Genomic DNA, 26587 nt, shown 5'->3' with positions numbered 1-26587 from the left:
AAGTAGAGAGAGACAGGATAAAAGGTAAACAATAGGAGAGACAGCCAGAATTTAATAATTGTTAATGATTAAGTACATCAGTGTTGTACAAGCACACAGAGAGTGAAAAGAGCGAATGAGCTGCGCCACTGTCCCGGAAAGAGCTGAGGAGAGTCCCAGATGAGGGCTCACTCAGCAGCCGCGGAGCAGAAGCCAGGGGGAGTTGCAGTGACGCGCCCGTGAGCTCCGCCGGCAGCCAGCTGCGCCTGAGTGACCGAGCCCCAGGCCGAGAGGCCGGGGGCACCCCACCTCCGAAGTGGCCCGAGCGAGCCCCAGGCTCCAGGCCCCGATAAGCGGCCGCCAAGGAGTGAGCCGGTGTGTACCTGGACGCCCATCCCCGGACACAAAGAACCACCAACGCACCGACGTCTGAGGGGGTCCGCCACTGGCAGGGGAAGTTGCCCCTCTGTTGGTCTTCCTTGGTCTCTTGTGTTCTGGGGGCCTCTGGATGTCTGGAGTTTTGATCTCCTCCACACCTGCTTCACGCCCTGGAGGACGGGGCTGTGGCCCCCCCACACCCTCTAGCAGATTATTACATGAAGGAACCTTTTAAAAAACAAAAAACAAGTGCGTCCATGCTCACAGGTGTACACACGGGTGATCACACCCACAAACTACACCCTTTTTGGCTCCTACCTCAAAGCACACTGTGTTCTGTTGATCTTATGTGCTGCACAATAATGTTTAACATTTAGTATTTACTGTCATATTCCCATATATCATTGTGATGTTGTTTATTCTATTACTCTTGTTCTCTTCTGCTTGCTTTCTTTTTTCTTTCTCAGCAGGTGACCCAGGTGATTGATATATGCATTATTTTTTTCTCTGCCCGTTCTGTTGGTTTTTGTCTTTTGCCGAATTCCTGAGATCAGATGGCCCAGGATGTGAGTGGGCGTTAAGGCGTCTGGGAAGGGATCTCAAAACTGGATTATAGATGGCAGAGAGTTGGTGTCGTAAACCCCCGCCTCTGTTCAAAGATGGTCGCTCACAGTGGACATAGATGGCTTCTTTCACTCCTCTTTCAAACCATCTGTCCTCTCTGTCCAAAATGTGAACATTGGCATCCTCGAAAGAGTGTCCTTTATCCTTAAGATGCAGATGGACTGCTGAGTCTTGTCCTGTGGAGGTGGCTCTTCTGTGTTGTGCCATGCGCTTGTGAAGTGGCTGTTTGGTCTCTCCAATGTAGAGGTCTGGGCATTCCTCGCTGCACTGTACAGCATACACCACATTGTTAAGTCTGTGTTTTGGCGTTTTGTCTTTCGTGTGAACCAGTTTTTGTCTGAGCATGTTGCTGGGTCTGAAATGCACCGGGATGTCGTGCTTGGAGAAAACTCTCCTGAGTTTTTCTGATACACCAGCTACATAGGGGATGACAATGTTGTTCCGTCTGTCTTTCTTATCCTCCCTCGCTGGTGTCTGGTCTTCTTTTCTGTGCCTCTTTGCTGACTTTAAGAACGCCCATTTAGGATAGCCGCACGTTTTGAGTGCTTCCTTTACATGTGTGTGTTCCTTCTTTTTTCCTTCAGGCTTAGAGGGAACATGTTCTGCCCGGTGGTGTAGGGTCCTAATTACTCCAAGTTTGTGTTCCAGAGGGTGATGGGAGTCGAACAGGAGGTACTGGTCCGTGTGTGTGGGCTTCCGGTAAACTTCGATGTTGAGTTTGCCGTTCTCTTCAATGTGCACAGCGCAGTCCAGGAAAGGCAAACTGTCGCGGCCTTTTACGTTCCAAACACCAAAAAGGTCCAAGAAAAGGCCGTGGGTGGCAACGGGAGGTTTGTTTTAGAACGCACTTCTGACTCCATTGTTTAAAAATCATATGCCGTTTATTTCGTGGAAAATTATAAACAAAAATCAGCCAAATAACTTCTTAAAACTTAAAATTAAACGAAAGTTAACTTAATTTGCTTTAACAACTTCAAAAGTGTTCAAAAAATCATTTTCTAACCCTCCCATCTTCCCATCTGACATTTGGCAAACAAAAAACGAAAAACCTTTACCACACCCATCCGGGGTGCTCTTAATCTCTTGATTAATGGGAGGGTCCATAAGCTAATAAACCAATCACTTTCCAAAAGCTTCTCCAATAAAATTAATTACAAATTTACATAACAAAACCAGGTCAGAATATTCTTACACCTTTAAAGAAAAAACAAAAATGAATACAAATTGCATTTTATAAACATTCAACAAAAATGGCCACAACATTCCGGCCCCTAATTCCTGTGTAACATGAATTAATTCTTTCTAAGTGGCCATCACAAAATGCAATACCAATAATTTTCTTCAGTAGTCCATCCTTATAAGTCTTCTTAAAAACCAAACAAAAGGAAAGGTCAATGTTCTATGATTTCAAGTCTCTGTTGTTCATGTGTTTGCTTTGTGTGTATTCAAAAAAGGTGTATGTTGCATAATGGAGTGTAGAGCAAAGTGAGTGTCAGTGTAAATGTAGAGCCAGAGGTTCCAGAACTTGGCTCAGTTGGAGGCAAACATTCATTGTTTCCTCTAGATGGCCTCCACCAGGAGACATATTTTGTTGATTGGTCTCTCCAGCTCATTTGTTCGTGTCTTAACTCTAACACGGCGAACTACTCCGTGTGCTCGGCCATGGTTTCAGTGATGCAGCCAATGGGCCAAGAATTTCTTGGTGCAGCTCCATCAACAACAAGCACAACATCACCAACACTGCAAAAACCCACCTCCTTAATACTAGAAAAATACACTTATTTTTGGTGAAGATTTGCTTAAAACAAGTGAAATTATCTGCCCATGGGGTAAGTGTTTTTTTCTTAATAAGATTTCTTGAAATAAGAACAATATCTAGATTTAAATAAAGCTAAAAATAAGTATTTTACACTCATTCCAGGGAACAAATTAGAACAATTGAAACTTAAAATAAGCTTTAACCACTGATTGTAGGCCACAAATAAAGATAATAAAGCTAAAAATAAGTCTTTTACACTTATTCCAGGCAACCAATCATGGCTTGAAACCTAAAATAAGCTTTAACCACTTGTTCTAAGTAAAATGTTGAAGAAATTAAATCTGAAAATAGGCATAAAACACTTATTCTAACAAACAAATCAAGGCAAATAATCTAAAAACTAGTACATTAAATCATTTTAAAGATATTTCTTCTTTTTAAATTTAGCTAAACACTACTTTAAAATTATATTGCTGATTAAGGACAAAACAAAACTGAAACAGAGTAAAAGTGTCCATCTTTATTTGTCCACTTTAACAATAACCTGCAGATAATAAAGATACAATTGAACAGTACAGGTCCAACATTATGAGTTTGTTTAAGTGGTTTCAACATTTCAACAGCCTTAGAGGTTTCGCCATTGCCCCATTAAAATTGACGAGTGACATAGGAAGACCACAAAGATTCTAATTTCTTCCGAATGACACCAAATACCACAAAACTTGTCTGGGTGAGTAAATGAACATTTTCCATTTTAGAAATAAGACCCAGATTGAAAAAAAACAAAAACAAAAACAAAACAGAAGTGCCCTCTCCTAATCTTATCTGAAATTTACACACTACTTTCCAATAAATGCATGCCATTCTGCCAGGGCTTTTCTGTAAGATGATGTAGTGTCACGCTCATGAATGGCATCCTGGAGAACTTCTGTCTGAATGACAGACAGCAGGGTTGCCACGCATTTGGGGTAAGTCAGATGGAGTGCATAAAGGTATGCCATCACATATATCATAGCCTCACCAATTTTTTCTTTGTCAAATGTTGTAACTGGTAAATTACCAACAGCAATGACACACTTGCAGCCATCGAACATCACTACTGGACATGACAAGCTTCGTTTCTGGAGGACAGCATCTGGATCTTCTGTAGGCTGCAAGACACAAAAGACATGACAGTCAACATCTTATGTTAATTGTATGTTTTTTTGCTGGGATTTGGTCATAACGTTGGAGATGTCATTATCCTGTTCTTTGTTGGTTACACACATTTTATAGTAGTTTTGACTTATGGTTTATCAAGCGACTCCTTATGTGACCACACTCGTGTACATTAAATACGTTATAAATTAATGAAAACAATAAATTATAGATTTAAGTCTTTCGGCTGAAACTGAAAAAGCATTTTTGAGTCATGTTTGACCGAAATATTTTGTTTGCCAAATTTTCTGTAGATCTTTATAAGCAAATTTTATAAAACTTACCTTCAGGACATGTAGAAATGCTTCAGAAGCATTCCCCATCTTTTTTGGTGGATGGGCAGGTGTGGGAAAGAGGGTTGGAAGAGCCTTCATCAGTGCAAGGTGGGCTTCAGCTGGACAAAGCAGAAACAAACCTTCATAAACATAAATTTTAAAGGATGAGAACTTTGTATTCAAATGGTAAAACTTACTTTTGTCCATGGTCATTGGTGGATTCATTGCCTTCTTTGACACACCGTAGAACTCTACCCTGGAGCAGAATTCTTCCCATCTCAGTTTTACTTGACTGATGAACTTGTTGTTGTGGGGATCCAAAATTCTGCGAAGCTCACCCAACGCCTACAATAGGTTTAAAAAAATAAGTAGACAAATAAAATCAAAATAACTTTACTACCACACCAAATATATTTGAAATTAAAGTGATTATTTATTAACTCTTCCAAAAACTTACATGATGCAATTCTTTAAAGCATGGATATGCATCCAAGATGAGGCAAGCTCTGTTCTCCTCTTTCATGGTGTCTGAGTCAATGAAGGATCTTCTGGCTTCAAACTCAAGGTCTAATACCTGGGACACATCTTCTTGGTTTGGTTTTGCCTTCTTACACATTTCTTGTAATGTTTTGTAATGTCTTGCTTGTATTTGCCGACTATCCTTGTCAGCTAAGATAGAGAGAAGTACAAGAGCATTTTGGTTTTTCATTGTTACTGAAGTAGACTTCCACAAAACATTAGCTACTACTGGCTGTGTGTTGATAACCATTTTACAAAATTACTAGTATGTACTCACATGAAGTGGAGGCATTGTCAGAATTTCTGACAGGTGATAACAGAGTAGATGCACCACTGGAAGAACTGCGATCAGCATCTTCATCATCAGCTTCTTCATCCCTTGGGCAGAGGTCAGTGAGCCTTCTCTTGGGCCGTCCCCTCTCCGGTGTTGGTCCTTGCCTTTTTACTGGTGTTTTCATATTTTGCAGCCTTTTCTCCTGGTGAAAATACATATATATCATGCCCCCTGAACAAAACAAAATGATTTATATATGAGACACAAATACAAGAACTTACGTGTTTTACGCTTGCATCATTATCCTGCAGCATAGGATAATATTCCACAACTTTTTTAGCCATTGCAGTGATTTCGGTCTTAGAGGGGGATTGCTCCATTTGGCCTTGGCTTGCTCTCAAAAGGGACACCATACTTGTGATTGTATTTCTCACCAATCTGCATCTCAGTTCTTTTGACATGACGCATGCCTGTTCCCTGCCGGAGCAGGCCAACTCCAGGTAACTCTTTCGGCATTGCTCCAACTCACTGTCGGTGTACAGAACATATTCCGGAGGACTGGGGAGCTGCAAGGTTTTCAGCTGGCTTACATTAGCATCAGCAGTTGGAGGGCCTGTTGCAACTACCCTGGGTGAAGAAGTTGTTTCAGGTTTCTGTGGTAGCGGATGGTCTTCCTGGTTTAGGGTGAGAAAATAAAAATGTCAAGTACTGCTAAAATAAAAGCATACTTTCTGGAGATTAGTTGAACTAAATATTTTTTACATAATACCTCAGGATGAATTATTGACCACACATGTTTTCTTCTGAGAAAGTGCTCAGGCCCAGAAAAAAGGTCCCTCAGATCATCACGGGTCAATGTTAAAAGCATGCGCTCGTCAATGCTTGCAGCTAACAAAAAGACAAACACCAGTTAAACTGTGCAAGCACATAACTGCACAAACATAACTGTTTTTTTAATATGTCATATATATATATATATATATATATATATATATATATATATATATATATACATACATACACACACACACACACACACACACATTATCAAATATAACCTTTAAGGACAGATACTGTAACATCATCCAGCTTCTCCATTGCTCAGTCACCTGCAAGACAAATGTTTACAATTAGTGTTATGTTAAAAACATTTGAAAAGTTGAATCTTAATTGAGTCCCATGAGAATCAAATTGATTCACGTCAAAGAATCGTTTTGATTGTTCAACATTTTTACCCTTTTTAAAGCTATTATAGAAAAGAAATGTCCAGACAGCCCGGCTGAGGTCTGAAAGGGTTATACAATATTGCCCGGTGAACTTTTACTCACCCAGATTTGTGTCATTGAATTTCATCAATAAGATTATGCTGACTAGGGCTGCCAGATCATGCATCCATTGGACGTAAAATGTACAGCTTATTGCACCAGCAGTATCTGCTCTTACATAACGATCATTAGCTTATAGCTTTAAGTGTTTAAGGTATGTGCTAACTAAAAATAAAGGCAAGATGATAGTTTATTACATTTTAAAGAAATTTGCAGATTGCTCATTGCTATCTAAAATATAAAAGGACACCGGAGTATATTCTCCAGCATCTCACACTTCTGATAATCAGTTGTCTGCTTGACGTTTATTCAGCTGTGTAAAAACTATAACTTTAATCTCAGCCAAACCGATTTACTCAGGAACAAATAAAATACTGAAAAAAGCCAAACAATAACATTTTTAAGTTATTTAAGTGACTTATATATCATGTTTCACCTGAGTAGTGAAAGACGGCGGTGTGTTTGAAAATGGTTCGCCCGGAGTCCGGTGTTCTCACGGCTCTAGTGAGCGTTAAACCCCGGCTAGCTATCGAGCTAGTGGGTAACAGACGTCTCCGAAAACGTCGGAGCGCTTTTGAAAATATGTGGTGTCTTGATAAACTGTCCAGATATTTGAAGTTTACACGGCTACATTCTCGCCTGAAAATATGCTAAACGTTTATTTTGTGACCTAGAAAGAGTAATAAGAGAAATTTTAAAACTAACTAGCTTCCGCCATTTTTGGAAACTGAGCTAGGCCGCGCTATGAATTCTGGGATACAGCTTCTTCTTCGGGGTTTAACGGCAGCTGGCATCCTTGTACATACAGTGTTGCCATCTTCTGTTTCAATTTTGAATCGATACACAGCGCTACTTGTTTTACCAACCAGCCTGATTCCTGAATAACACTGTTTTGAGCCCACTTTAATAAATCCAATTAATATCAAAATATTAATTTAAACCCACACCTTGTGAGGGAATTCAAGCAGCTAGTAAATCAGTCAAAGACAATTGGAAAACCCTGAATGTGGTTAATTAGCTCTCTTGCTAATTGAAAGAAATTCTCAGTGTGCCTATTAACTTAAGTTAATACAAACGGCTAATACTGCCCCTTATAAATAGCATAGCTAGGAATTCTCACAACATTACAGTAGATACTTCACTAAATAATGTTCTCTGAACCACATGCGAGGGCTGCTAAGCTAACGCTAGCATCCGTTAGCATGCTACATTACTCCTTCCCGCGCTCAAATTAAATTTATTATTCTGTCCGCTTGACTTTAAAACAGTGATTAGACTACACACTACTTACATTCGAAAAATTAAAATTGCTTACCTCTCTTTCTTGACGAAGTTTTCTCTTACAGTTTTTCTTTCAATGCTCAGGTGCAGAAGATTCCTGTGACTCCAAATTCAAACGGAGTTGGGTAACAACTAACATGGAACACGAAGGGGGTGCACATCTCAATTTTTGCTTCTATATACAATTTAGTGGTTTGTACGTTCATAAAACACAGTCAGTATGATAGGTAAATTTCTTCTTCATTGATTTAAAATAAACTCTTATAGGTGTTATTTCATTTTACCTTATTTGTGACCATTTTTTGTTTTTACAGCTCCAGTTTGTAATACCCCCCTCCCCCCATGAACTTGGTATTTCCCAAACTAGCGCGGCAACAGCTCCACACTGCAACATATTTTTTGCTTGACTTTAGTCTAATACAATGGCCTGTTGGAGGTGTGTGATTTGCTTCGTCTTTGTGGCGTTAACATTGAAGTCTCTCTTAAGTCACATTAATACTGCACACAGTCGCAGTCCAGATTTCCGTGTCATTTGTGGAGTCGATGGATGCGCCGAGGATTACCGTGTTTTCAACTCGTTTTACCACCATCTCAGACGCACACATCCACAATACATCTCCACTGGGAACCCGCCTACAGGATGGCTGACAGCCTCATCCGATGCAAATGTATTAGGAGGCGAAAATTTTGGTACAGCCATTTTTGCCGACTATACTGCCGAACCCAGACAAACTGTTAGCAATGGCAATGGCACTGAAGTAGAGCCACCACCACTAGACCCCCCAGTAACATCGGAGGTGTTGGAGGAGGAGCGACAGGAAAGTCAGAACGTGATGGAGCAAGACGCGGCTGAGCTTCAAACACCTCGTCAGAATCAGGTAATGTACTTTATGTGTTTCTGTGTGTACGCGCGCGAATTTTTAAATGTATGTGTGTTGTTTAACCTTAACCAAGCACAGTTACCCCAATTCAGAAATGTACTCAGTTCAAGTGACAATTATAGTTTTAAAGTTATGTGTTTTCTAAGATAAACTACTTGATTAGAATATTTTAATAGGTATGAAGGCCAGTGCTGAATTTCAAATGCATGAATCCGCTGAAATTCAGGCTTGCACAACAATGTAGGCTTAGTTACCATACTTAAACATAATAAATAAACTTATTTACCAGTGTTGTGTACCTGCCTTGGTTGTTGTTAGATGCTCCATGAACCAAGCAGCTTTCAAATTTTTCTTTCAGTTAACTTCAGAGTAGATTCCATAAAGATTGGTTAAGTTTCATTAAATAACTCTTAAATTGTTCATAACATTTGCAGCTTCATTAGCTATCCATTGTAGTATGAATCTTTTAATAGCAAAAATGTACAACAGTTTGGAATATTTCTTTGTTTTGTTTTGCATCTGGTGGAATTTGAAACACATTCTGAGTGAGTCATTTTTCTTACACAATTGTTTTTCTTTTTGTCCTGTAGGGTAAAAGAGAAACTGTTGATCTTGCCAGATGTGCAGCTGCATTTGCTATTGGTGTGCGGGAGCAATGCCACCTATCACAGGTACTGCTTCATCTGATATTATGGGGGTGTCATTGTTAACTTGTTAATAAGTCTGGTTCAATGTAAGGCTGCAACTAATGATTTTTTTTTCATAATCTGTCCACTATCTTTGCAATTAATTGATTGTTTTTCATCGCTGGTTTTATTCAGCTATTACTTTCACCTATATAAGTTATTAAGAACAAATGTACATTACGAAGAAGTTAAGCACAAGAGTTGTGCAGTTCACTGCAATGTATGTAACTCTGGGCACACTCAACAGTTTAAAATAGGCTTAACAGTGTAAAATGTGTTCACTTTTAGGCATAAAAGACAAATGAAGTAGAATTACATAAAAAAAATAAATGAGGCAATCATTTGTTCACTTTTTCTGTTGTAACCTTTCATGCTCCTCCATCTTGCTCGGTGCAATGTGTTTGTGCCACGTGAGTCATGCATGTGGCATGTCATGCAAAACAATGCCAATTATTGGCTGATTTCTTCTTCTACTGCTCCACTGGTAAATTACAACATTCAGTGGCTCATTAATTTGAGCTAAAGAAATAGAGTTGCATTTTGCTTCTGTTATATTTTCTATTTACGCTTTCATGTCTCTGATGTGGTTTTTTTTCCCCCATCAGAGGAGTGTCAACAACATTGTCCTTGGTGTCCAACAGTATCAAACAGCTCTTCTGACGTCCTTGAGGGGAAAAATAAAGACCATCCTTGAAAGGCAACCTGACAGCAATGGACCTTTACAACAAGAAGTTCTTTCAACACTGGACAACTTTCAGGATCCCTTTCCCATATGTGCAGCTTCAAACCTACAGGACCGTGTAACACAGATGCATTTCAACCCTGTCACACCTGAGGAGATCATCATTTCCAATTATGCCTGTAGAGTTAAAAAGGGAGAATCGAGAGTTCTTGCAATCAAAAACAAGTCTTTCTACTACATTCCTTTGATTGAAAGTTTGAAACAGCTTTTATCCAATTCAAGACTATTTGACATGCTCAGTGCTGGACCTCAGAGTTGCCCCAACGCCAGTTTTTTGTATGACATTAATGATGGAATTATTTTCAAAACCCACCCACTGTTTTCAAAAAAGAACTCTGCTTTACAACTGATACTCTATTCTGATGAGATAGAAATGTGTAACCCCCTAGGGTCACGTGCGAGTGTAAATAAACTACTAATGTTTTATTACACCTTAGGCAACATAGACCCTAAGTTTAGATCAAAGTTGGCTTCCATCAGACTTCTCGCAATTGCAAAGTCTAGGGACATAGATGAGTGTGGGGTAGATATAATACTGCGGAGAATCAATGAGGACTTGAAGTTACTGTACGATGGTGTTATGATTAACACTGTCAATGGGGAATTTTATTTAAACGGAGCAGTTGTTGCTGTGTGTGGAGACACTCTTGCCCAGCATGAGCTTGCAGGATTTAAGGAAGGAGTTGGTTTTGCGTATAGCAAATGTCGTCATTGTGAGTGTACTTTTGATGAAATGCAAGAAAATTTCAATGAACATAGTTTCACCAGACGGACATTGGACGGACACATTAGGCAGTGCATTGAAATAGAAAGGGCAACTACCGAATTTTTGAAATCCTCGCTCAAAACGACTTTTGGCATAAATAGACAAAGCAAATTAGTTGATTTCCCAGGTTTTAATCTCATAGAGCAGATGCCACAGGATATTATGCATGTAATTCTTGAAGGAGTGGCACCAATGGAAATTAAGTGTGTGTTGAAATACCTTGTTTTATCTGGAAATTTGGATTTGGACTTGTTTAATTCTGCCATGCAGAACTTTCCTTTTTCATCAGTGGACATACGTGACAAGCCTTCACCAATTAGTATTGCTACTTTAGCTTCAAGTGACAACAGACTCAAACAATCCTCTGGACAAATGCTTATATTGATCAAGATTTTGCCATTCTTATTGTACAGTGTTGTAGAGAAAAATCCCTTTATCCAGTTTATTTTGGATTTAATTGAAATTGTTAAAATACTTTTTGCCCCAGTTGTGTCTTTACAAACTGTGTCCAAACTAAAAAAAATGATAGAAGATCATCTTAAACAATTCAGGCAACTATTCCCAGAAAAAAATGTAATACCAAAGCAACATTACATGCTGCATCTTCCCTCTCAAATTATTGCCCTGGGACCTGTAATACGTCATATGTGCATGAGATTCGAGTCTAAACACAGTTTTTTTAAACAATGGTCATCCAAATTAAACTTTAAGAATGTGTGCAAGTCTCTTGTAAACCACAATCAGCTGCTGGAGTGTTGCCAAAGTGAAGCAGGAACTGAGCATCCGATATTTGTAAATGAGAAAGAACTAGGTCCTGTATCAGAGGTTGCTAATATGGACCATTTGCAATCAAAGGTTGTAGATTTTTTGGGGATTGAAGATGCTATACATCATGCCGTTAGAGTAAAGTGGCTTATTTTACATGGAAACAAATACATCTGTGACAGGTCTCTTATACTCATTTCAGCAAATGGTTTAAACCCTATCTTTGGACTTGTAAAAAACATTTTTATTGTTAATAGTGTACTTTATTGTTTTGAATACCAGGTGTATGAAACCTTGGGTTTCAACAAAGACTTTCTTGCCTATGAAATTGCAATTCCCAACCTTGCCCAAGCAACTGAACTGACTGATGTTGAAGACCTACTTGATTTTACGTCATATTACCCAGTCAATTTCAGAAACAGTGTCTATGTTATGACAAAATATAACTTTGAAGATGTCCTTTCTTTAAAAACCTGAAATAAATACCTTCCAATGAGTGACTTTCTTATTTCAAGGAAAAAGGTGAATGTTTCTTATTTTGAGATAATTTTTGTTTTACACTCTATCTAAAAGCTATTTTTGCTTGAAATAAATGTAAAATGGTTCATTTTTAGATATACAGACTAAATAAGGGAAAAAAGTAATATATACTTGAAACAAGTCTAATCATCTAACACATGAGACTGGAAACTAGCTTGTAATGTTCAAAACAAGATGGACAAGATAATCTGGCTAAAATTAAGACAATAAATCTTGTCAAGCTACAAGGAATTTGCAGTGAATGCAAAAGTTCCTACGAATCTTGTTCCATTTCTGTCGTTTCTGCAACATAGGAAGGTATTCTTTCACCCACCTTTTCCAGAATAGATCCACAATATACTGGGCTTGTTTCCATCGTCTTTGCAGATACAGATCCTCTTTTTTAAATAAACCTGGTGGCAGCACAGGTTTGCCTTTTAACTGGAGCAAGTGATTTGGAGTAAGAGCTTCTACATCATTGGGATCGTCAGAAGAAGGTGTGATTGGGCGGTCATTCAGTATAGCCTCCACTTCACAAAAAACTGTATGCAAGGTTTCATCATCTAGTACTTGCTGATTTGTGATAGAGCATAATATTCTCTTTATTTCTTGCACCAAGCGCTCCCATACTCCACCATGATGGGCCCCATAGGGCGGGTTAAAGGTCCACTTTATGCCATCCTGTGCTAAGCCTTTTTGGATTTTACTTTGGTTTAGCTCTAACATAGCTTGTTTTAACTCACGATTCGAGCTGACAAAGTTGGTTCCATTGTCTGACCGGATTTCTTTGACCTGTCCTCTGCGGCAGATGAATCTCCTGATGGCATTAATACAGGAGCCTGTATCAAGAGTATGTGCCACCTCAAGGTGGACTGCACGACAGGTTAGGCATGTGAAGAGAACTCCATATCTCTTAACAAGACTCCTGCCTCTCTTTACTTCTATTGGTCCAAAATAATCAACACCAACATAAGTAAATGGTGGAAGATCAGCTGAGATTCTGTCAATAGGAAGATCAGACATTTTCTGCTCACCTGGCTTTTGCCGTTGTCTTTTGACACACTATGCAATCTTTGATTATTTTTCTAGCTGCTGAATTAGCATGAGGAATCCAGTACTGACGGCGAAGTGTTGAAAGCATGTGATTTCTTCCTCTGTGACCAATTTTTCGTGAATATGCTGAAGAATAAGCTTTGAAACATGGCTTTCTTTTGGCAAAATTGCAGGATGTTTTGTTTCCTCAGGTAAATCCGCTTTGCTCAGTCTTCCACCCACTCTCAAGACACCATTAGCAACTACAGGATCAAGCTTATACAGATGACTTGACTTCCTTACAGTGCCAGAGTTTAGGGCAGTCATTTCATCAGCAAAATGTTTTCTCTGCACAAAGCTCACTATAGCTTCCTCAGCCTTGGACAAATCCTCAGTTTTGAGCAGAGTGTTCCATTTATCATCTTGCTTAACACATATTTGACTTCCACAGTGCGTGCCCAGCAACTTCTGTCTTTTCCTTGTTTGCAGTTTAAGTCTTTCTTTTACTTTCAGGATCCATGCCACACACCTTTTTAATTTTGTCCAGCTGGAGAAGTACAACAGCAGCTTAGTAGTGGGACACACATCTTCTTTCAGCACAGCTGCACACAACACTTTTACTTCTGGGTCAGCTTCCAAATGGACAGATACACAATTCATGCCTACAGGCCAGTGAACAACAGGTTTACTGAGAAATTCTGGACCATTGATCCAGGTGGAAGATTTCAGGAAACAGCCAACTGTCATTCCTCGAGAGGCTGCATCAGCTGGATTCAGCTTTGAACTGATGTACCTCCACTGCTCAACTTTTGTCAAAGCATACGTTTTGAACCGTGTGGTTGTGTTTGCAATGTACTGTAGCACAGTTGTGCTGTCAGACCAAAAGACTGACTCACTCAGATTAAGATTGAGTTCAACTGATAGCATTTTGTCCAAGCGCACAGCTAAAACTGCAGCAGCCAGCTCAAGACGTGGGATGGTGACTTGTTTTAACGGCGCCACCCTTGCTTTACCAATAATAAAGGAAACACACACTTCCTGCTTGCTATTAGATAGCCTAAGATATGATACAGCACCATACCCAGTTTCACTGGCATCACAAAAGTGATGCAGCTGAGCACTTTTTATCTCCCCAAATCCTTTGGGTGTGACACATCTACTAATACTAAACTTGTTAAGAAGAACTAAATCCTCAACCCATTTTTGCCAAGTTTGTGCCATTTCTGCTGGTATTGTCTCATCCCAGCCAAACCTCAGTTTACATAGATGGTGCAGAATTTGTTTTGCAGGCAGAATGACTGGAGCTAAGAAACCTAAAGGGTCATAAATGGAGCTGACATTGGACAGAATACCACGTCTTGTAAGTGGTTTGTTCTTGTTCACAATACTGAATGTGAAAACATCACGTTCAATATCCCATTGCACACCGAGAGCTCTTTCTGTGGGTAGCTGATCCCGACTAAGGTCCAGCATCTTTACACCTGTGGCTCTATTTTCCTCCGGGATCTGACATAGGACAGAGCGATCACTACATACCCACTTATTGAGCTTAAATCCCCCCTTGGCACACACTTCAGTAAGCTGCTGATAAAGTGAGATGGCCTGCTCAACAGACTGAGTAGATTTAAGACAGTCATCTACATAAAAACTATGCCTGATTGTATGTATAACCTCCTCTGGGTACAGATGTTGGTTGTCATCAGCAGTCTTTAGTAGTGCATAGGTGGCACAGCTGGGGGAGGATACTGCACCAAAAATGTGGACTAGCATTCTATGTTCCACCAGCTGTTTTGTGATGTCACCATCGGGCCACCAGAGAAAACGTAAAAAGTTTACGTGTTCCTCAGCTACTCTGACCTGATGAAACATCCCTTTAATGTCTGTCATAAGCGCTATTGGACCCTGCCGAAAGCGAATCAGCACACCTAATAAAGTGCTAGTCAGATCTGGGCCTTGTAATAGCTCTTTGTTCAGTGATGTTCCAGAAAATGTTGAGGCACAATCATACACAACACGCAGTGTTTTCTTGCGGGGGTGGTAGACCCCATGATGAGGTATATACCACACCTTCCCTTCCTCATTCTTCAACTGTTCTTGTGGTATGATTTCTGAATGTCCCTCCATACTAACATTGTGCATGAATTCTTTGTATTCTTCAAAGAATAACTGATCCTTCTGAAACCGTTTTAGCAGATATTGCGCCCTCTGCTGAGCCACCTGCTTGTTGTTTGGCATTCTTACTTCAGGTTTACGAAAGGGTAATTTCAAGTAATAATGGCCATCCTTAAGTACAGCTGACTCTGACATTATGTTCATGAACTGTTTATCTTCTACAGACATTTCTGCACGCTCATTACACTGGTTCTCCACAAAATCTTGATTATACTGCTTAACCAGCATTTCCTCTAAACTACTTATAGAAATGCGGTTTACCTGAACAAAACTAGCATCATGCTCATCCTTTTCACTACCCTGATTGAGTGGCCCATTGACAACCCAACCGAGACGAGTTAGCACAGCATAGGGTCCATTACCCTCACTGTTAATGATTCTCCAAGGTTCCAGCGCTTTGGGAGAATTTACACCAATAAGCAGCCCAATGCCAGCATTTATCGGTGTCAACTCAACATCCTTTAAGTAAGGCCATTTTCTTAAGTTTTCTTCTTTAGGGATATTTTCTTTAGTGACAGGAATAAACTTTTGAGTGTACACAACAGGCAACCTCAAATACTCATTCTGTTTCAAAGCAGCTACTTCCATACCAAAAAGTTTATAGCTACTTACTGGCCTTTCCTGACCCATAGTCTTTAACATGATTTCCACTTTCTTTCCAGATGCATTTAACTGCATCATCAACGCCTCAGTGCAAAAAGTTGCAGAGCTGCCGGGATCAAGAAAGGCGTACGTCTCCACAACCTTCGTCCCATTTTCCAACTTCACTTTTACTGGAACAACTGACAAGGCACATTCATTAGACCCGGCCCCAGTATGGCTACCAAAGTTCAAAGAAACAAGAGCATTTGAGACTGATGATTCTTTACATTCAGCTTTAGCTGCTTGCCACTGCCGTTCTTTTGAGTCTATGTGAAGAACAGTAGGGTGATTTTTGTTACAGGTGTGGCACGTCAAACGATGTGGACAAGCTTTACTCATGTGGCCTCTCTTTAAGCAACCAAAGCATAAACCTTTACTCTTAAGGAATGTCACCTTTTCTTTGTTGGCTTTTAGTTTGAATGAGTCACATACGTCCAAAAAATGAGTTTGGTCACAAAACAAGCATCGAGTTTGATCTAACCCTTTATCTTCATGGTTTATCTGAATCCATTCCGGTTTGTCATTGTTCTGTTCTGAAACTACAGCAACAGAAGTAGCAAAGCTACTGCTTTTAGTTTTAAGCGGTGTCTTTGATGGTTTTGAAGCTATCTTTTCTTTTGTGTTTTGACTCTCTCCAAAAACAGGATCTAATGCAGCTCTTGTTTGCTTTTCAAGAAAATCAAGAAGATCTTTAAATCCTGCTCTGCGATCGCACTTTTCTGTTAAATCAACGATTATTAGTCGCCATTTATCACGAAGTCTAAAAGGCAACTTTGAAACAAGAATCCTCATATTGGTTGAATTTTCCAGCTCATCAAGAAACCCAGCTTCATCCATTGTGTTGAAGCAGCTTCTTAGAAAGAATGTGTAAGCTCGTAATGCTGACGCATCATCAGACTTTAAAACTGACCAGTTAAGAGCCTTGTCTATAAATGCAGACGTTATCTTTGCTCTGTTACCAAAGTTCCACTCAAGCTGCCTTTTTGCCTCAACATAAGCTGTCTGTGGACTCATGTGCATGCAACTTCTCACTAAAATTCTGGGCTGTCCTGTAGTAAACTGTTCTAAATAATAAAGCCTATCCTGCATATTATCAGTTTTAGTCTCTATTCCTTGTTCAAAAGCCTTAAGAAAGGATCTAAAACGCAAAGGATCACCACCAAAAACAGGAATGTCTATAGCTGGAAGCAGTGACAACCTCTGTTGGTTTACAAGCATCTGAGTAATTTCATTTTGCTTTCTCATAATCTCTATTAGGGCACTGCTGTGAACATCAACCTGTGAAGAGATTGGCCTTGGGCTTTCCCCTTCTGGTTTGACCTTAGCAGGTGCATGTGTCTCTAGGGGCATTGGCAAAGGAGAATGAACTAAAGGGGCTTTCTTTGTTCTTGGAGCCTTTCGAGCTGTAGCAGCAGGTATGAACTCAGTAGATGTTCCAGAAGGCGCTGTAATCCCGCCTTCTGATTCAACCTCAGCCCTGGATGCAAGGCTCTGCCGATCCTGAGCAGAGGTGAGAATTTGCCTTTTTGCATCAGCCTTAACCAACTTAGTTCTTAGAGCCAATGCTTCTTTTCTTGCTTTTAATTGAACTTCTTGCAGTTCGAGCGCATGTTTTTCTTGCAGTGCGTCCACCTCCGCTTTTAAAGCGGCTCTTTCCACTTCAGCTTCCATCAGCGCCATTGAAGCCGCACGCGAGCTTTTACTCCTTAAACTTAAGGCTGCAGTAACATTACTGGGCGCTTTACTAGAGCCCTTGCTGCCAGGTTTAGCAACTCGTTCAGAAATCATGTCGCTCGCTTCTTGCGCTACTTGTGAGACACTATCATGCGGCGCAATGTCACTGTCATGAGATGCTACCTTTGATTCAACATTAGAGGCTGCAACTTCACCCTTTTGTGGATCAGGGTCTGCATTTATCCAAGTGTCGATTTCATGCAGAAAGTCTTTAAAACTGATCAGCTTAGGTTCATACCAATCGCTGTGATCTGTTTCTTTTTCATCATCGTTCAGCAATTTTTGAACTGAAGTCTGTAAGTCCATAAACTCTCCCAAATAATCGTTAAATGTTCTCATGTGTTCATCTATGGAGGCTTTTGATTCTCCAGCATCAATGAGAGCATTAATGTCATTTCGTTTTCTTGTCAGAACGCCAAGCTTCGCTCTGCGTTTTTTAATTAAATTAAAAAGCTCTCTTTCTTGTTCCTCCATTTTAACCAGAAAATTCGTTTCACAAGGTCCAAAAGATAATTGTTTAATACAAATGTTTCAAGTTGCAGCTCAGCATCTCGGTTGATCCAAACAAAGTTTCGCATTTACTCACGAACTTTGCGTTATTTTTTCAGTCCATTCTGCGAAGATCCAATCTTCCAAGTCCAATCTTGCAAGCTTTTCCATCTTCCAAGTTGACATCCAAGCGAGTCAAAATGATTTTTTGACTTAAAAGTCGCGGCCTTTTACGTTCCAAACACCAAAAAGGTCCAAGAAAAGGCCGTGGGTGGCAACGGGAGGTTTGTTTTAGAACGCACTTCTGACTCCATTGTTTAAAAATCATATGCCGTTTATTTCGTGGAAAATTATAAACAAAAATCAGCCAAATAACTTCTTAAAACTTAAAATTAAACGAAAGTTAACTTAATTTGCTTTAACAACTTCAAAAGTGTTCAAAAAATCATTTTCTAACCCTCCCATCTTCCCATCTGACATTTGGCAAACAAAAAACGAAAAACCTTTACCACACCCATCCGGGGTGCTCTTAATCTCTTGATTAATGGGAGGGTCCATAAGCTAATAAACCAATCACTTTCCAAAAGCTTCTCCAATAAAATTAATTACAAATTTACATAACAAAACCAGGTCAGAATATTCTTACACCTTTAAAGAAAAAACAAAAATGAATACAAATTGCATTTTATAAACATTCAACAAAAATGGCCACAACACAAACAGTTGTCCTTTGTGTCTTCCCTGGTGAACTTGATGTTTTTATCCACAGCGTTAATGTGCGCAGTGAAGGATTCCACTTCTTGTGTCTTGATTTTGACCCAGGTGTCATCTACATATCTGTACCAGTGGCTGGGTACTCTTCCTTTGAAAGAGCCAAGAGCCTTCCTTTCCACTTCCTCCATGTAAAGGTTGGCTACAATAGGTGACACAGGGGAGCCCATGGCACAGCCGTGTTTTTGCCTGTAAAAGCCTTTGTTGTATTTGAAATATGTAGTGGTGAGGCAGAGGTCTAACAGTGTGCAAATCTGATCGGGTGTGAAGTTGGTCCTGTCTTCCAAGGAGCTGTCTTCTTGTAGTCGTTTTCTGACAGTCTCCACGGCCTCCGTGGTGGGTATGCAAGTGAAGAGAGAGACTACAAAGGACACCATGGTTTCATCTGGATCCAGGGTACGTTTCTGGACCTTCTCGGTGAAGTCAGTGGAGTTCTTGATGTGGTGTGGGGTGTTCCCCACGAGAGGAGCAAGGATGGTAGCAAGGTGTTTAGCAATGTTATAAGTGGCTGAGTTTATGCTACTGACTATGGGTCTGAGTGGGACAGCTTCCTTGTGGATTTTAGGAAGTCCGTAAATGCAGGGTATGGCATCCCCTGGGTAAAGGCGGTGATATGTAAGGCGGTCAATAATTTTGTCCTTTTCAAAGTCTTGAAGGCAAGCTATAACTTTCTTTTTGTAGCTGCTTCTGGGGTCTCGCTTTAAGGCTTCGTAGGTATTGTTGTCACTGAGGAGAGTGGTGATCTTTGTATGGTAATCTGTAGTGTTTAGGACCACGGTGCATCTTCCCTTATCAGCTGGTAAAACAGTGATGTTGTGGTCTTTGCTCAGGGAAGCGACGGCCTTCTTTTCCTGTATTGTGAGGTTGGATGGAGGGCTTTGGCACTGGAGAGCGTGGCTGAGACTTTCATCCTGATTTGCTATGCTTCTGTCTGTGATAATTTATTAATCCGTATGGCAGATTCTGTGGCTGTGATGAGGTCCACTATGGGCAACTGTTGTGGAGAAATGGCAAAATTGAGTCCTTTGGCTAATACTCTCTTTTCAGGTTCAGTGAGAATCCTGTCTAAAAAGTTCTTAAACCATTTCTCCTGACTGACTTCAGGTGTGTTTTCTTCTTCCATTTGACCTTAGAACTGAAGAAGCTTCTCGGATGAGAGGTGAAACGTCTTCAAGTAACTTAAAGAAGTCCAGACGCTTTTCTTTGCAAGCTCCTTTGACTACGATGACCTGGATGACTGAGAACCTTCACAGACATATTTCTCTTTGTTCACAACCATTGACATGTCGAAGAGGTTAACACATGAGGAGCGGATCGAAATTGTGTTGATATCTGGTGAATGCAGTAACCAGGTCATTGCAGCAGATTTCAATGCAAGACACCCTACGAGTCCACCCATCTCCCATGCTACAGTTAGCAAACTGCTTGCTAAGTTTCGTGAACCTGGTTCAGTGTTGGATTTGCCAAAATGTGGACGCAAAAAAAACTGTCACTAATGAAGAAACATCAGTGGCTGTCCTAGCTTCATTCAGCAAGAGCCCACAGCGTAGCACTCGCCACATGTCACTGGAGAGTGGCATTAGTCTAACATCCCTTCGGCGGATATTAGCTACTCAAAAATGGCACCCTTACAAACTCCAGCTACTGCAGCATCTCAGCGAGGATGACCCAGATGAATTTGCAGAATGGGCAAAACAAAAATTGGAACAGGACCCTCAGTTCACGCAGAAGATTTTGTTCAGTGATGAGGCAAACTTTTATGTGAATGGTGAAGTTAACAAACAAAACCACCGCTATTGGTCTGACACTAACCCACATTGGATGGATCCCTCCAAGACTGTTGGACCAACAAAAGTGATGGTTTGGTTTGGTGTGGTATGTGGGGTACAACGGTAGTGGGTCCATTCTTCATCAATGGAAACCTCAAGGCCACTGGATATTTGAAATTGCTACATGATGATGTGTTTCCCTCTTTGTGCACTGAAGCTGGCACGTTCCCTGAGTTTTTCCAGCAAGATGGTGCACCACCACATTATGGGTGCCAGGTCCGAGCATTCCTAGATGAACAGTTTCCTGGAAAGCAGATTGGTCGTCGTGGGCCAGTTGAATGGCCCCCTGTCACGATCCTGGGTCTTATGACCCAGCGTTTTGAGTTTTAGATTATTTTGATGTTTATAGTATATGGTTAAGCTCATTAGGTTTTCTAGTTCATTTGTTATTGGATTCCCCTTGTGTCTTCCAACCCCTGTTAAGTCTTCCTTGCTCTTCATGTGTTTCATGTCTGTTATATTGTCAAGTTCATGTAGTCATGTCTGCGTTTCATTAGGTTTCCTATTTTATTTTCTAAGAGGTTTTGTGTTTTGTTTTACTCTTTCCCTGTGGCGTTGTTATGTTCACGTTGTGTCTACTGTGCCTTTCTGTCCCATGTTTCAGGTTCCCATGTTCTGTCTCCCCAGTTGCTGTTAAGTTTACATGTTTAGAGTTCAGTCAGTGTGTTTCCTGTTTTACTTTCAAGGTCCGTGTCTCATGTCAGCGTTTCTAGTTTTGCTTCCCTTGTCTCGTCCAGCCTGATTACTCCTAGCTGTGCTCTCCTTCTGTGGCTCATTCCCTTGTTATCCCTCAGTGTATTTAAGCCCTGTGTTTTTCTTTGTCAGTGTTGTAGTCTCCCTCATGGCTGTCTTTCCCTATGTGTCAGTTTATCCATGTCCCAGTTTAGTTTTGTTATTTTTTGTGCCATTCTGCAATAAAGCAGCTTTTTGAGTTTAATTCCTGTGTGGTGAGTTTTGCGTTTGGGTCCTTCTCCTGCCTGCGCACAGCCAAAACATGACACCCCCAAGGTCTCCCGATCTGACCCCTTAACACTTTTATCTTTGGGGTCATCTGAAGGCAATTGTCTATGGTGTTAAGTAAATTAATTTGATTTGTGTTATTATTACTTTTATGTGATTTGGGTCTTGTAATAATACCACGGTGGTATTATGGTTTCTCTGTCCCAAATACCCATTCACAGATTCTGCTAATGGATTTGTTAGCCTGCCTGTTCAGCTGTCATGTGACTGCATGTGAAGTCCCAGAGCAAGCTGTGCTACACCAAGATCCAAGATTAGACACGTCTCTACGTCACATACTATGTCATAATGCTTTTCCTCTGTCTGGATGTTCCCTTTCTATAGAACCGATTCCAATACCTTACCTCACAAATCTATTTTGCTCCTCTAGCAGACCTTTGCCTGCTTCTGACCAGTAGAGTTTCTTGTGTTTTTGTTGTTTCCGTTAGACTGAGTCCAGATTCCATACTGCAAAACCCCACTAATTTTGGAAAGCTTGGAAAAGTGTCTGAAAAGTTGGTGCCTGATGAACAGCAATCCTGAAGATTACTGAGTAGTGCTAGCTGAGTATGTGTGTCATGGCAGAAAGGGGAAACTGATCCTCTTAGCAGCCTGGAATTGGCCCACTCTCAGGAAAGTGTCACTTGAGTTGGTCAACCTGAGAGTGCCAGGCAAGATTGTCTAGCCGTGTATCTCCTTCCCATAGCAACCTCCTACCTCCGCCAACTCGCAGTGGGAGTACTTCTGACCTGAAGACAATCAGCACTTGTGAGCACATGACTCTGATCTTTCCTTGAAAGTATGCCAAAGCATGCTGTACCTGGCCTCAAGGCACAAGTTCAATCCAAGGTGCCACACTGCCTGTTTGTACAATTAGTGAGCTTCTGCTGGGCAGGACCTCCTGCTGAGAGCTGCCAGGCATACCAAACTCTAGTCCAACAGAGCCCAACAAAAGACACAGACCTCACCGCAAACACATCATAACACATACGCGAACCCTAACTTCTTTGCGTCTCTTTGCTCCCACATGTAGTTTCCTTGATTTAAAAAATGTAGAGCTTGTGATCTTTTTTTATTCTTCCTTCACCTTTTTAACTCCCCACATTCTTCTTCTCGTCTTTCTTTCTTGCCTCCAGATGTTTCTCTGCACATGTCACGCAGACAGTGCAGAGAAACAAGCCATGCTCATTCCATCAATTTATTGAAAACAGATACAAATATGAGTTCATTCCTGAAGTGCAGCCCCCATTGTAACAATCAATAAAAGAAGGGCTGGTTTTGAAAGCATGCTTGGCATCTGACTGATATCAACAAAAAGCTGTACCATTGTCTCTAGGAAAGGCCTCCATTATGTTATTGAAGAAAAACCTGTGTCACAAATTTGCAAGTGAAATAACAAAAAAACATATTCTATTTTTGTATATTGTTTCAAAAGTCAGCACTATGCTTTCTAAGAATGTACATCCCTATGTCACTCTGGTTGCTGCGTGGAAGAGTCATGTCTATGCAAGTGGGAAAAACTATCAGGGAACATTAAGAGAAACTCTAACTGATGTGACTACAGTAACATCAACTGCAGGCCTTTAAGTTTCTGGAAAACAATTCAACTGTCAGTCCTGACCTCAAAACAGCCAAGTTAATAGGGCCCAAGGATGGTGGTTAACAAAGGCAGATGTCTGCCACCCAAGTTGGCATCCAACATATGGTTACATCCCTTCTTCTTTAATTTGCTGAAGTCAAAAGACAGCTAAAAGCATTAAACAGTAATGTTAAATGTCAGTTCTGATTATGATAGGGATAGCAGATTCCCATGATCCACCAAGAAATCCCTACATTCTTCTAAGTTTACCAGATTTTACTACATGCTTTACAGTCTTGTCATTTGAGGCCCCAAACAGCCCAGAAACAATTATCAGCCTGCAGAAAAGATCCCGGCTTCATTAGCCCATCTACGTGTTCCACCATGATGGACGAGGCCTGTCTTTGCTGTCAGCACCCGGGTTGAGTTAAAGAGCACCAAATGATTTTCTTCAACATGCTGTTGGCAGTACACATTATTTATGCCTTTTCTCTGTAAGCCACAGTCAACATAATTCAGACAAATTACATGTTAATCATCCTTCTGATGGGAAAGCATCCCAACACCTTGGAAAAATAGTTAACATTGAAAGTGGCTCAGCAGTGCAAATAAGTGGAACTACATAGCAAAAAAATCTTCAAATATTTGTGCTGCAGTTTGAGGATGCATTCTGTTGATAAGAAAGACCCTTATTTGGCTGCTTAAAGGAATGCCTGATTATTTTTTTTCTCATTTCACTTCGCCCATTGGGATGCCATAGGAAGATACAATAAAACAAAAATATGTGAGGAAGTGTTGAACTAATTTTACTGTGATGAAGAGTCAAATTGGAACAGCAGAGTTCAGGTAAATTTAGGTTGTTTGTTCAGTCATCCTTTAAGAATGAGTTGCTCTTAAAAGACTATGGAGGGATAGATTTCTTTTTTCAAGAGAGGAACTTTTTATATTAATTGATATCTTGTTTTTATGATTTTAATTTTGGCCATCATTTCAGTAATGTAACAGACCCTCAGAAACTCGGTGCACTGTCTTTGCTGTTCCTAGGACTGCTTCTGGACAGAGACCTCTGGTGTTCTCTTGGGAATCTGCTGGAGTCGCTCTTCCAGTTAGTACGGTCACAGCTCCGAATGCTCCTGTTACCATTACGACCACTTTAGACTTCATATACACGTAGCCAATCACAAGGGGGGCTGAAACAGACTGAGTGCAGGGGCTCCACCAGTATCCCATTATTGCTGACAGCAAGTTGACCTAGTGTTTTTTGTGGGTCACATTTAAAGTCCAACAAAATCTATGCCAATCTCATTCTTTCCACTATTTCTTGATAAAAAAAATAAAAAAGAAAGAAAATAAGAAGAGATAAGAAAACAAGATCTCCTGTAAGCAAACTAGAGGATAACTGCAGCACACTGTGATGGGCTTGAAAGTCAGTCAAGTAACATATCACTAAGTAACAGTGCTGTCAACGTGATCTATGAATAGAATGTAAAATGAGTGTTTTTATATAAAGTGATCCGCAGGTCATAATGTGGTCAGTGAGTGCAATGCCTGCTGATGGCATAGCTTGAATATGAAGACAGTACATGTTGACAGAAAGGAAATTCACTTCTTGAATCACTCTTGGGAGAAGGAAATAAATAAATCAGCGCAGAACCTTTGGGCTTCACAAAACCACAAATTATAAAGTACATTGTGCCAGTGTTACTGAGGACCATCAGTGACTTTGTGTTTCCAATTAATGATTTATGGCCTGAAATGTGCTGCATTGTGAAACTGTATCACAAAGGAATGTTGACTGGGACACTTTAAAGAAGAGATTAATAACCAGAGGATATCAGATTCCCCGAGGCAGAGGAAGACAGAGAGGGTGAAAGACAAAAGTGCAGATGCAAGACCAAGACAAGATTGTTGAGTGAGACAAATAGTATCTCTTATTGCAGTTTGCTGAGACTGCAACAGAGACAAGTTGAACATATGGTTTAGGAAATGAGATGTGCATGTTTTTGCTAGCAGTTATCTGATTTCATTTCATCATTTTATTATACCCAAACTGTCCCGAGGCAAATTACAACATACTCTGTTCTGACTCCTGAATCTTGAAATCAGGAGGATCCAGTGAATGTCTGTTTACCTTTGCCACATGCCATTGTATATGTTTTTCGTTTCGCAATATCTAATCAAGCAAATTGTCATAAAACTGGAGAACAGCATATCAAGTCTGTTTACATGTTTTATATGAGGGCTGGTTTAGCCAGCCAAACAATAACAACGCATCACAATGAACCCGGTCACCCCTTATAGACACAAACCAGAAGTTTTCTGTATTCATACTAAGTGGACACAGTTTTCCAAAAGTGTCTTTCTGCTGAATTAGTCTAAACTGTACGTTTAGTTAAACCCAACCCTGGACAGATGGGCAGACAATAAACAAGCCACAGATCAGAATCTAAATATTTCAGATGCAAAAAAAGCTGAAAAATGCAAAAAGAGAAAAAAACATGTCAAGTAATGAGAAAACTAATCTCAGCTGGAGACGTTTTCTCGCTATTCTGGGAGTGTTTCCTTACCTAGTGTTTGTTTTTCATAATGGAGTCTCAACACTTTTTCTGCTTCTGTGGTGGAAATCACACAACGGACTATACTTATTACATTATTTTCTCAGCGTGTGCCCCCCTCTTGCGTTTGTTATTGCATAACAGAAGGATATGCTGAACGTAGAGGGGGGCAGATGCTGAGCCTGCACAATCACAACATTTTCTTTTTAATAATTGGAAGTCCTGTGGGGTCAATGACAGGGTGGAGGCATCCAGGAGGAAAGGCACAAGGGGGTCTGGATACCGAGCGAAAAAGGGTCAGGTATGCAGTCTGGTCTGCACGTGCTTGGTAGCTGGCATGTGCATCCAATCTCTGCAGCTTTAGCAGACCAGAGCAGTTAAACAATACCTCTTTGGCTGCACCCACAGTCCAGCATGCGGTCACACTTATACAAACACTATATGCAAAGAAATTATTGTTATAGTATGAGGCCACCTATACACCTACCCAGAGGAATGTTTTATCAGTATTGCATGTGGGTATGGTGGGGGAGCTTGGGGTAACACCAGTGGCACTCACTCACATAGGATTAATGCCAGCAGGAGATCGGACCAGTGGAGCAGAACCCTCAAATTCCCAAACCCGTAGTTTTGGGAGCAGTCACCACATGAGAACTGTCCTTGGTGTAGTTTGTCATCTTATCTGCAAAATGAAAATGAAAGTGATTTATACTAGTAAACAGTATATAAAAAAGCCAACAGCTTCAACCTGCTGACATAACTTGGCTTTTCCTTTTACAGGGGAACCAGATGGACGGAGCAGATTTGGAGCTGGA

The 26587-nt window shown here is 40.5% G+C and overlaps 2 protein-coding genes and 1 long non-coding RNA gene across 6 annotated transcripts in view; 1 reads left to right on the top strand and 2 right to left on the bottom strand.

Moving 5' to 3' along the window:
- The window catches only part of LOC147309780 (uncharacterized), a 77338-nt gene that overhangs the window by 50035 nt on the left and 716 nt on the right, over nucleotides 1–26587 (bottom strand). For both annotated transcript variants that reach the window (XR_015125867.1, XR_015125868.1), the window contains exon 2: nucleotides 26336–26454. This is a non-coding gene — a long non-coding RNA (uncharacterized LOC147309780). The remainder of the gene's footprint in view (nucleotides 1–26335; nucleotides 26455–26587) is intronic.
- On the bottom strand, nucleotides 3246–12147 carry LOC147309781 (uncharacterized). Of its 3 annotated transcripts, none has more exons than XM_086268840.1 (8): nucleotides 7646–12147; nucleotides 6064–6114; nucleotides 5775–5893; nucleotides 5287–5679; nucleotides 5009–5207; nucleotides 4670–4881; nucleotides 4222–4557; nucleotides 3246–3891 (listed from the first exon to the last, which is right to left on the bottom strand). In XM_086268840.1, the coding sequence occupies exons 2-8, from the start codon at nucleotides 6101–6103 to the stop codon at nucleotides 3580–3582; spliced, it is 1611 nt and encodes a 536-aa protein (XP_086124966.1). In that variant the 5' UTR covers nucleotides 6104–6114; nucleotides 7646–12147; the 3' UTR covers nucleotides 3246–3579. The 3 variants fall into 3 exon arrangements, with proteins under 3 accessions (XP_086124966.1, XP_086124967.1, XP_086124965.1); XM_086268841.1 differs by having other exon boundaries at nucleotides 4222–4331; nucleotides 4410–4557; nucleotides 6064–12146; XM_086268839.1 differs by having other exon boundaries at nucleotides 6064–12147.
- LOC147309782 (uncharacterized) lies at nucleotides 7753–12065 on the top strand. The gene is made up of 3 exons (XM_086268838.1): nucleotides 7753–8489; nucleotides 9083–9163; nucleotides 9784–12065. Exons 1-3 carry the CDS (start codon nucleotides 8034–8036, stop codon nucleotides 11926–11928), a joined length of 2682 nt encoding a protein of 893 aa, XP_086124964.1. The 5' UTR covers nucleotides 7753–8033; the 3' UTR covers nucleotides 11929–12065.

This window comes from Aulonocara sp. 'chitande type north' Nkhata Bay, linkage group LG17 (genome assembly GCF_057382095.1).
Source record: "Aulonocara sp. 'chitande type north' Nkhata Bay isolate Kocher_YH1m ecotype deep benthic linkage group LG17, A_spYH_male_GT1.1, whole genome shotgun sequence".
NCBI classification, from domain to species: Eukaryota; Metazoa; Chordata; class Actinopteri; order Cichliformes; family Cichlidae; genus Aulonocara; species Aulonocara sp. 'chitande type north' Nkhata Bay.
Note: the sequence above shows the minus strand (reverse complement) of the source record. Positions and strands in the feature narration are given on the sequence as shown.